Genomic DNA, 11,525 nt, shown 5'->3' on the forward strand with positions numbered 1-11,525 from the left:
TCGGGCCGGGGCCGGGGCCGGGGCCGGGGCCGCGGCAGCGGCGGGGCCCGGCGGCGGCGGGATCGCGGCGAGTTGGCGGCGGCCCGAGCTCGCCGGAAAGTTGGTGCCGGCTGAGCCGGAGGCGCCCGCTCGCCATGCAGAGACCCGGCGGCCAGGGGACCGCCTTCTCCATCGACTCGCTCATTGGGACGCCGCCACCGCGCTCCGGGCACCTGCTCTACACCGGGTACCCCATGTTCATGCCGTACCGGCCGCTGGTGCTACCGCAGGCGCTGTCCCACGCCCCGCTGCAGTCGGGGCTGCCGCCGCTGGCCCCGCTCGCTTCCTTCGCCGGCCGCCTCACCAACACCTTCTGCGCCAGCCTGGGCCAGGCCGTGCCCTCCATGGTGGCGCTCACCACCGCCCTGCCCAGTTTCTCCGAGCCCCCCGACGGCTTCTATCCGCCGCAGGAGCTGCCCCCGCCGCGCGCCACCCCCGACGCCGGCTGCCGGCGAGGCGCCGACGGCCTGGAGGCGGAGGAGCTGCCCCCGGGCCGCGACAAGGGGCCGGCCGAGCCGCCGCTGCACTTCCCGGACCCCTTCCCCGGCCTTGCAGGTAAGAGCGGCGCGGGCCCGTCCTGCCGGGCGGAGAGCAGCCGCCCCGCCTCACCCGGATCCCCGCAGTCCCGGGGAGACCTGCCCGGGTTCTCTCCGCCGTCCGAGCGGCACCTGGGGAAAGGCGGTCTTGCGGCCCGGAGCCCGCCAGGACGGGAGCCGCGGAGCGGAGGTGCTGGGGGCCGGGGCGCGGCGGGTAGGACGGCGGGGTCGCCACGGGTCGCGGCGGCGGGACCTGCCCTCAGCTGCACTTGGGCCGAGCCGGGAGGACCGAACCGAATCCCCTCCGTCCCAGGCCTGGTCCGCAGCGCCCACAGCTTTCGCGGATGGGAGTCAAACTTCGCTTGCCTCGGCCGGGCCGCGGGGCAGGAGGGGCGGGAGAGCGGCCGGTCCTGGGGGACGCCATGGTGGGACTGGAGCGCCGCGGCCCGGAGCCCCGGCCGGACCAGCTGCATGGAGCTCTCCGAGGTCCTGGCACTCGGCCCGGGGCGAGTGAGGTGGAAGGTGGCGGCGAGTCCCACGGCTCGGTCCGCAGCCCTCCCCGCCCGCACCGATCTTGGTCCCGGTCCCCGTCCCGGTCCCGTTTGGTGCGGCGCGGGGCTGCGCCTTGTCCCCAGCATGATGCCGCGTCCCGGGCGGGTGCCTCCCGGCGTCGCCGTGCTGCGACTACCGTCTTTTCAAAGTTTTCTTTCTAAAGCAGGGGCGACGGTGGAGCAGGTCCCGCTCCGAGGCGGCCGCCCGCAGCCCCGCTCTCCTCCGCGCTGGCCGCCACGCCCGCCGTCTCGGCACCGGCTCAGCCCGACGGCGCGGGCAGGCGGCAGCGCCCCTCCCGGGACCCTCGGTGCGGCCGGGAACGGCTCCCGTCGGGGTCCTCGCCTTTGTGCGCTGCGGCCGCTCCCCGAGTACAGCACCAGCCTCAGAGACTTGTTGCTCCGTATTTCTCAGCCAGGTCCAGCACTCACCTTCTTTTCCCTCGGGTCCTGCAGCACGGGGCGTGAGGGGTCCCTGCGGCAAGACCCAGACGAGCCAGCTGCTGCTTCTCTGGCGTGGCCTCTCTTGAGCTGTCTCCCCTGGCCACTCCTGAAATCCACCTTTGTCTCACAGGCTTCTTGGCATGGGTGTGTGCTGAGAATCACTGCTGCTTCTTGCACTGCTTGGCTGTTTGTTCTCCATCCTCTCTTTAGTCTCTCCTGGGTAAGCCCAGATGTCTTCCTTGCCCTGCCTTGTTCATCCCTCAGAAGAGCATTTCACTCACTCAAGTACCCCTTAGAACTCGCACCCCAAGTAGGACAATCGGGGCATTCTACCTCCCCCTTGCCTTTATGGGTTACTGGGGTATTGGGTGCTCCTCCAGTGCTCACCAGCCTCTGTGCTGAATCAAAAGCCCTGTGCGATCTTACTTTTTTTGTGAAAGTCTTCTCGAGAGCAGCTCTGCCCTGGCCAAAACCAGGTCTATACAACCTTGTCTTTCCAGTCTGTGGGCAGATGAACTCCATTGTGCTTGATCTCCCTCTGTGGCTCCTCCATAACTGAGCCCAATATGTTCCCTCCTCCCAGGGGACTCAGATGAACTGTCTCAGACCGTGGCCACTTCTGAATCCAAGAAATTCTACCTCTAAGACTTTTCCTGTTGCAACTGGATCATATGATGGAAGGGAAGATGTCTTGCTACTGCTGTTCATCCCCTGCTGCCTCTGAGCACTGGGCTTGCTCTGGAGCCATGAAGGATGCTTGTCCCCCTGCACAGGCCCATGTGGACCCAGTTCTGTGGGATTTGTCAGGCCAAATGCGCCCACCTTCTCCTTTACCTATTGTTTGTCCTGGCTGTACCAGACAAAACTGGAGATGGACAGTGGGGTTTGTTTTACAACCATCTTAGAGGAAACTCAGGAAGGCTGCTGTGAGCTTTTTCCCAGTATTAAGGAATAGAAAGATGATTCATGTCAAAAGGAGTCATCAAAAACTATCTGTAATGCAGTTTGCACTCACATCCAGTCCGTGGCCCCGGCCAAAAGCAATTGTCCAGGGAGGAGCAAGAGAGCACAACCTGTGCAATGCTCAGTTCTAAAATGATACTTTCCTCACATCCAACCATCTGCACATTAGGGACTTCCTGTACCAAGTGTTGTTTCTGTTTATTTAGTAAACTTTGACCAGTTTGTTTTCTGTGGCCTTATCTAATCTCCCCTGGAGTCCACCAGAAAGGAGGGATAACCTTGACATCAGCCACATCAAGATGGTAAGATGTTCCACAGATTGTTTACCTGCAGAAGAAACTTGTGAAGAATAAATGCCTCCTTTTGATTGTTTCACTGACATTAAGTGACTTACACTCTGGAGCGACTGCCTCTGTCCCTAGGCTCTGTTAGTATCTCCATCATGCAGGTGTCTATGGACACAGGATCAGTTGCTCCCTGGATCAGCAAAAGGGATCAATGCACTATTTTGGGGCTTCTCTCTGCATCCACTGGGTTTGAAACTTGCTTCCAGCTGTTGCCACCCCTCTTGAGCAGGGAGAAGCATGTAGGGAAACTGGTGGTGAGAAGCAGCAAAGCTTGAAGTCTGGCTTATTTCTACAGCTGCCACAAAGACATGAACCCTGGGGTAAGGGTACTTAACATCCCTAGCTCTCCACACCTCTTGTGAGAGCAGGTTTGTTCCTGAGCTGTACAGATCTCCTCTGAGATTCAGGCAGTAGTCTGAGACTCTTTCTTGGTTTGATGTAGTGATTGCACATTCAGCTGGGGACAGGGTGAAGTTTCTGTTGTTGCTGTGTGTGCTTACCAACACAGGGCTCATTACAACACCCATTCCTGATCCAGGTCTTCCTGATCCTGCTTGAATAGCTTTGTCACCTGTGAGACCTAAGTCTCCTCACCATGCTTTCCACAACCACAGTGATAGAATCACAGAATGGTTTGGCTTGGCAAGGACCTTTAAAGGCCACCTAGTCCAAACCCCCTGCCCCTGTGGGCTGGGACATCTTCAACTAGATCAGGTTGCTCAGGGCCCTGTCTGACCCGGCTTTGGGTGTTGCTGGGGATGTGGCATCCACTGCTTATCTTGGCAACTTGTGCCAGTGTTTCACCACATTCATTGTGAATAATTCTTTCTTATATCTAATCTAAATGGACTCTCTTTTAGTTTAAAACCATCACCCCTTGTCCTATCACAAGAGGCCCTGTTAAAAGTCTGTCTTTCTTATAAGCCCTCCTTAAGTACTGAAAGGTTGCAATAAGGTTTCCCTGGAGCCTTCTTTTCCCCAGACTGAACAACTCCAACTCTCTCAGCCTGTCCTCACAGCAGAGGTGCTCCAGCCCTCAGAGCATTTTTGTGACCCCCTTTGGATTCTCTTCAATGTCTTTGACAAGATCAATGAACAGCTGTGACTTTGTGAAAAGCCAACCAGTGAGTAAGGCCTATTCTTCATCTACTACGTCTCGTTGATTTTTCAGTCATGATGCTTTGCTTCGTGACAGCTTCACTTCATGTTCAAAGGCCTTGAAAGTCTCAGTATAGCCCCAACACACAGGTGGGATCCCTGCCTTCATTCCTTCCTTGCTGGGGACATAGTAGGTGACTAACAGACCAATATACCAATTTCCTTTGTGAAAACATCTGATTTAGATTCTGTTATCAAACAGTTCCAAGTTCCTTACTGCAAACCCAGCTCTTTTATAAGACACAAATGGAAGAGTGCTAGAGACCATTTAAAATTTGGAGTCTGGTTCAGAAGAGAGTGTTCAGAGATAGCACCTGTTTTACAAACCATCATGGTGCTCAGCCTTCTTCCAGTCTCCTGGGGCACAGCCTGGGCTAACAGGAGCAAACTGTCCTACCAGCACTCTTTGCTGGTGTGGCTGCTGGGATGCCATCTGCCATCCCTGGGGAATTGCAGTGCCAGGGCAGGACCTGAAGAGCCCTTGGGGAAGACACTGAATTCCTCGTAAGAGCTCTCTTACCTTGTCAGGCCCCGTGCTCCACCAGAGAGAGATGGTACACAGAAGCTAAAAGCTCTTCTTTTCTTCAGCAAAGTGCTTGCATGAGCCTGTGCAATGGCAGCCAAAGTGCTCCCTGCCACCTGCTGCTAATCCTCAGCCCCACAAGCATAAATTCTCTGGGTCTTTACCCTCTATGCACATGGGAAATCTCTTCCCCTGCTCCCTACCCTCAGGAAGAAAGAAATCACTCTGCAGCAGGATAGAGATGATGTTCTTTCCCACTGTAGGAAGCAGGAGGAACGGGGAGAAGATTCCAGATCTCCAAAGCCACCCACCTGCTCTCAGGAAGCCATAGGCTTGCTGCAGGACTAACAAGGGATGCGGGATCTCCACAGTCACCAGACTACCAGGAATGTCTTCTGGGTTCAAGTAGTCTCTTGCAGTTCTGTTTATGTATTTAAACCCTGCACTATCAGGCTTCTGAGGGCTGTTCTGCCTTTCCCACTGAGATGATCCAGTGGCCCAGGTTGCATGTGCCAGTACCTGGACGCTGCTTAGAAGTTTGGAGAGCTGCTGCTTCTCCTTCTGCATGGTGGGTTATATAGAGTGGCAGTGCTTCAGGACAACTCCTTCCAGCAGTGATTACTGCTTTTGGGTCAGACGAAGAATTTTCTGGTCTCTCTAGTCTCAGCATGACAGAAAAGCTTCTTCACCTGCTTGTGCATAGCTCTGGGCCCTCCCTTCATGACCTCTGTCTATGGCCAAGAACATCTTCTCACTTTGTTTGAGTCCTTCTACTATGAAAGTGACTGTCTTGCAGACCTCTTTCCCCCCCTCTATCTCCACCATGTCTTCCCTTGCTCCATGGCTGTTTAATCATTCAGGCAGCAGTTTGGGACACAAGAAGCTTGCAAGGAAGAGATTCATACCCCGGTACCCTATCAATATCCTCACAGGCAGCTGAACAGAGGTGTCTGTGGTGATCCAAGCACTGCATTCTGTCTGGTGGCCTGGGATGAGATGCTGTCTGTTGTGTGGTGTTGACAGGCTCTGTCTTGCCCCTCTGCCCACTGCTGGGCATAGCTGAGCCCTGAGCATCAGCTGCCTCAGCACCTTGTTCGCTGGCCACACAGTCTGCTGTGGTGTGTCCTTGGATTAGGGAGGGAGAGCCAGAACTGGTCCACCCCATGTCCTGTAGAGCCCTGCAGAGAGGTTTGCTGGGCTGGAGCTGGCTCTGGGTGCTGTTTCCAGGACAGTTCTGCAGCTCTTGGCTGGCTATTTTCTGAACGGCATCGATGGTTTGGTGCACTGGGAAGGGACAGGGAGGGCTGAGCTGAGAGACGAGGTATGGGCGTTCTTTCCAATGCGAAGGTCCAGACCTGGAAGTGTTGTGATGTTCTCCGCTAGACTGAGACCTGCTACGGCTGGGCCGTGGGATGGGGCAACTGCTGAGGGGATCAGACCCCGGGGTGGCCGCCGGGTCTGTCGGTGCTGACCCTTGCCGCCGGGCAGGCTGCGGGGAGCAGGGCGCTGGGGTCCGCGAGTGGAGCGGCTGGCGCTGCCCGCAGCAGGACCCGGTGCAGGGCTGCTGCTGCTGGGGCCGGAGCCGCTGCTTCGCCTGCTCCGGGGCTGCGGGACGCGGTAGTGACGGGGTCCAAGACTGCGGGAGGAGCTGCAGCCTCCCGCCGAGGGTGCGGGGGAGAGCTTCCTCCGCGGCTGCGGGGGCTCTGGGAGCCGAGGGACCCCGGGCGGGACGGGGTGCGGGCGGCGGGGCGGGGCGGGGTGGGGTGGGGTGGGGTGGGGTGGGGGCGGCGGGCCGCGCCGGCGGACACTGACGCTGTGTGCCCCGCAGACGGGAAGGCGTACAGCTCAGACGAGGAGAAGCTGGAGGTGAAGTCGGCGGCGACGCCGTGCAGCGAGCGGGAGGAGGAGAGCTCGGCGGGCGAGAGCGAGGAAGAGCCCTTCCTGGACGGGGCAGCTGCCGGCACCGCGCTGGGAGCCAAGGGCAAGGGCAAGGGCGGCCCCGCCGCCGAGCAGCCCCCGCCGGGCTCCGGGGCCGGGAAGAGCCGCCGGCGCCGCACGGCTTTCACCAGCGAGCAGCTGCTGGAGCTGGAGAAGGAGTTCCACTGCAAGAAGTACCTGAGCCTGACGGAGCGCTCGCAGATCGCACATGCCCTGAAGCTGAGCGAGGTGCAGGTGAAGATCTGGTTCCAGAACCGCCGCGCCAAATGGAAACGCATCAAGGCTGGCAATGTCAGCAACCGCTCGGGAGAGCCTGTCCGCAACCCCAAGATCGTGGTGCCCATCCCGGTGCACGTCAATCGTTTCGCCGTGCGCAGCCAGCACCAGCAGATCGAGCAGGGCGCTCGGCCCTGAGCCCGGCGGAGCTCCCGGACCCTGGGGCGGGTGGCGGCGGCGGGGAGGGGGACCGGGCGCCCGCTCCCACTCCTGTGTACATGTCCCTTATTTATTCCGTGTAAACTCTGTACATACGGCAGCGTGTCCTTCTGCCCGTGCCACGGGGGGTGCGGCCGCCTGGCCCTCGGGCCCTGGCCGCCCGCCGGGCCGGGCTGAGCCGGGCCGGGCCGGGCCGGGCCCGCGCTGCCGCTGGCGCCCGCCCATGTATAGCTGTGATTTCAATAAATTATTTTCTATGGAGCAAGACCACGTTCTTCCTCGCTGCAGGGACGGGGGTCCCGGGGCCCTGGCCTGGCGCGGGCCTAGAAGGAGAACAAGGTAGGGAGAGGGGTGGGAACAGGGACAGCGAGAGGGACAGGGATACGGGCAGGGGCAGCGGGCGGCGGCGCCCACCCCAAGGGGCGACCGGGGAGGTCGGGGAGGGCGAGCGGACGGGGAGAAGGGGAGGCTCCGGGGCTCACCCGCCCCTAGGCCGGTGCCGGTACCGGGGCCCGCGGAGCCAGAGGCTGTGCGAGCAGCAGCGGTGGCCTTGCGGGCTCCATTGCACCCGCTGCTGTGCCGGTGCCGAGACGCGGGAGGGAGAAGAGGAGGGGCCGGGAAGCGCCCGGGAGCTTCCCCAGGTCGGCCTTCCCGCCGGCGGAGCCGGGGCCAGGACTGGTTCGGGACTGCCTCCGCAGCTCATCCCGGGGTGGGGGAATGTGGGGGCTGCTGCAGACTCCCAGCACGGCTGCAGCCCCTGCCCTGGCCCGGCACAGGCGGTTCCCTGGTGCTGAAGCCCTGGGACAGGAACAACAACCACAGGGGCTCGCACATCCAGGCCAGCCATTCTCTGCTCTTGAGAGCTTCCACAGCCAGCCATCTCAGATACTGAGCCCAACCCCAGAACCCCATGAAGATCCAGTTTTGCACAGGGCACAGCTGCAATCCCAGTCAACAGCACAAGGGCTATGTGGTTCCCTGGGTGTCCAGCCTTGGGAACCTCTGCTCTGGTTTGACAGTGAGTCCGTGGGGCAAGGGAGCTCTTATGCCTGTGCTGTGGTAGCAACACCCATGGCAAAGCCACCAGAGGTTCCTGGAGAGGGGGAAGGCTCTCTCCAAGGTTTTGCTGGGGCATCAATTGCTCAGAGGCTTGATAGGGAGTTTGGGTCACAAAGGGTCCAACCAGCCGTTGGCACCTTCCCTGGGAGACACAGCTTGGGAGAGCAGGAAATATCCCTGACAGCCAGAGCTGACTCCACCTTCCTGGGTGCCCTCCCTGATGCCGTAGCAAGGGCTGGGCCTCTGTGCTGCCTGGGGAGCAGTGCTCCCTCCCCATGTCCCTTCCCTCTTTGGCAGGTACACTCTGTTCACCTGGAGTGTGGGGTCCATGCTCAGCCTGTACAGCTGAGTCCTCCTGCGGTGCCCTGGAGCTTCAGAGCACTGGGGGGTGGCTGTTCCTGCCCCATGGTTGTTGGCTCCAGTTGGCTTATGTGGCCAACAGACACAGACACAGCTCAGATCAGAGCAACCATTTGGACAAAGCTGTGCTTCTAGCTGTCCTTGGTGGGTGCCTCTTTCCACAGAAATATTTGCTGCAGGTCCCAAGACAGTTCTGCGGGATCCTTTCAGGATTTGGTTTCTCAGCACAGCTGGCTTCCACTGCAGGACACCTGCCTCTGTCCCTGCACCACTGACCTGGAAACAAGAAAGTATCCTCAGGAACTGCCTGGCCTGGTGTTGCTCACAGCATCCCCAGCATGGATTTGTCCTGTTCAGGTAGCAACACCTGCTGGCATTCCCTCTGGATCAGGGGAGTAAATGTCCTTTGGCAGCAGCCCCCAGTGCCCTGCTCTGAGGAAAACTGTCAGCTCCCTTTTCAACAGGCCAGGTTAGAGCTGCCTGCACCTGCACCTCTTCTCCCTCCTCAGGTGGGTGTTGGTCTGAGACAGGGACTGAGCTGTGTTACGTGGCAGCAAAGGGGACACAGCTGTTTGCAGCGACTGCAGTGGCTCTTGCACATGAACTGTACTCATGTCTCTGTGTGGGAGGGCAGGAGGCAGGGTAAAGCCATTTTGCAGCTACAAGCAGGGCTCTGCCACTACAAATGTGTCCACATGAGGGGTCTGTGCCACTGCAGCCGATCACAGCACAGCAGTGCACGTTAACCACAGCACTCCAGAAAGTGTCCACAGATCTAGGGTTGGGGCAGTGATATTGAAAGGAGGCAAGTTTTGTTTTAAGGTCCAAGAAGTCCCTTATTCCCACTGGGCATTTCTAACTGACACTGGCTTGATATGTCCTGCCCCAGTGGCAGCACTGGTTTATTGTGTCTTTAACCCACCTCCCCCACTGTACAGGCCACTGCCCACCCGAAATGCGTGTGCAGAGTACTCCCGCTCCATTGCATGCTCATCCACCGACTGCTGCTGAGGTGGATACAACACCTACAGTTTTCAGCTACATGGAAGGTTTTTTTGTTGTTGTTTTTGTATTAGACCAGTCCCAGAGCCTGTACGCACTGCAGCCCTACAAACAGCCATGTTAAAATCCCCACAAATGCTGCAGAGGTGCAGCTCTGTGTACTGCTGCTGGAGGTGACAGACTCATGCTGTCACCAGCGCTGCTGGAGAGAGCTGCAGAGCAGCAGAGTGTTCCTGGTACCGAGCAGAGCGGAGCAGAGCTCCCTGTGAACCCTGAGCATTGTGACAGCTCTGGTGCCTCCTGCACAGCGGAGAGCAAAGCACTGCACAGCGAGCACGGTGCATGGCACTGCCCACACTGCACAAAGCAGCTGTGGTCTGTCCCCAGAGGGGAGAGCTGTGGGGGCCCCCATGAGCTGGAGCTCTGGGTGCTGTGTCAGACTGGGGTTGGTGGGAGGACAGCCGCAATGAAAAACTGGGCAGTAAAGACAGACCTGAGGCAATTGAGCCGTGAAGCTGGATGGGGCCTTGGGAGGTCTCTGCTCCAACACCTGCACAAAGCCTGTCCCATTCAAGATGCTGAAGAACTTGCCCATCTGACTTCCAGTATCTCCAAGGGCGGGCAACCCCTCCTCTTCGGGCCCCTGTACCACTGTCCAGCCACCTTCTTAATATGTTTTTTTCCTTGCATCTGTTTGTAATTTCCCATCTACCAGCTTCTGGCTGTTATCCTGTGTGCTGGGGAAGGAATGCAAACACACAGGCTGGTACACATGCACACGGGCACACACGTGTGCACACACACAGACACAGGTGCAGACACACAGAGAAATACATATGGTGTGTATGCATTTATGGACATGTGTTTGTTTATATAAATATGTTTATATACATATACATGCATTATACACATATATACATGCAGTCATATGAAATTGCCTAAGGACGGTAATTTCAGCATTTACAAGGGAATTCTCCCTACCCAAACCTGTACACTTGTTTAGCTGTATGGTGGTTCTTAAAGAACTGGGAAAGGAGCAGGGATTGCATCCACAGAGTGTTTATTCACTCAGCACAACAAAGCTGGTTCTCAGCATTCCCTGACAAGGTGCTTGTATGAAGATGTGATGGCCCACAATATGGTGCTGGTGTTATTCATTAGCCAGTGGCTACAGGGATAGCTCAGGTGCAGGAGAGAAACAATGGGCAGGAGAGAAACAATTTCCCAATGGCTGGCACCGGGGAAGGGTCATGATCTCCCTCTGACCACTCCCCAACTCCTTTGCACCCTGTCCCCACCAGCCAGGCTGGAACTGCCCCCAGGGCTTTGGGAGTCCCTGTGCTGTGGGCATCTGCACCCGCCCGGAGGCCCGACAGCCATGAATGGGCACAGACAGGGTGCAGGTGTTGTAGTGGAGTGTGTTGGTTGGTGCTGCACCTTACTGAGCACAGGCCAAGGGAGCTCGGAGCTGTCACACCTGTGCCTTTTCTCCCAGAGACAAAGCTGACTGGACACATGATGGGACAGCCCTGTGGCAGGATCTCTGCTCTGGCCATCTCTCCTGAAGGCACCTCTGCACGTGCTCAGCATGTGATTCCAGCAGCCTCAGGGCTGGGCGGTGCTGCCCCATGCCCCGCTGCTGACCACCTACAGATCCCCAGGAGGCTGTGCCTGCTCAGCTGGAGCTCCAAGAAGGCCTGTGGGGCTTCTGTTGTAAGTTGTACCCTGTGGGCCTTTTTCTGGCTGTGCCCAGGCTCTCTGGGAAGTGCTGCAAACCTGTGGTCTGGCTGGTTCCCAGCCTGAGGCCGCGTATCGTGGATTTACTCATGGCACGAGTCTGCATCCCTGGCTCCTGTCCTGTGGCACCCACCTCCCTCCCCCTTGCTCCAGCCTCAGCTCGATGGTGTGAGTGCTGCTGGCTGCCTGGGGTGGGGTCCTCATGGTGCTGCCACGGAGCTGCAGTGGTCACTGCTGCTGCTCGGGCCATGTAACACAGGGACAGTCCCACTGTGCTGCTGCCCTGGCACGGTCCTCTGGTGTACAGCAGAGCAGAGGGTTGGCCCGTGTCCTCCCTGGCATCAGCCTGAACACAGACACCGGACTCCTGCTCCCAAAACCAGACACAGTGCCCCTAAACACAGACACAGAGCTCCTGCCCCTAAGCATGGACACA

General features: G+C 58.6%; 1 protein-coding gene across 1 annotated transcript; it reads left to right on the top strand.

Annotated features, from left to right (window-relative positions):
- Positions 1-47: 47 nt before the first annotated feature.
- GBX1 (gastrulation brain homeobox 1) lies at positions 48-7,108 on the top strand. The gene is made up of 2 exons (XM_042022264.1): positions 48-594; positions 6,387-7,108. The coding sequence occupies exons 1-2, from the start codon at positions 135-137 to the stop codon at positions 6,908-6,910; spliced, it is 984 nt and encodes a 327-aa protein (XP_041878198.1). The 5' UTR covers positions 48-134; the 3' UTR covers positions 6,911-7,108.
- Positions 7,109-11,525: the final 4,417 nt, after the last annotated feature.

This window comes from Corvus kubaryi, unplaced genomic scaffold (genome assembly GCF_017639235.1).
Source record: "Corvus kubaryi isolate FWS band 111438036 unplaced genomic scaffold, C.kubaryi_AGA036_p1.0 37193, whole genome shotgun sequence".
In the NCBI taxonomy this organism is placed as follows: Eukaryota; Metazoa; Chordata; class Aves; order Passeriformes; family Corvidae; genus Corvus; species Corvus kubaryi.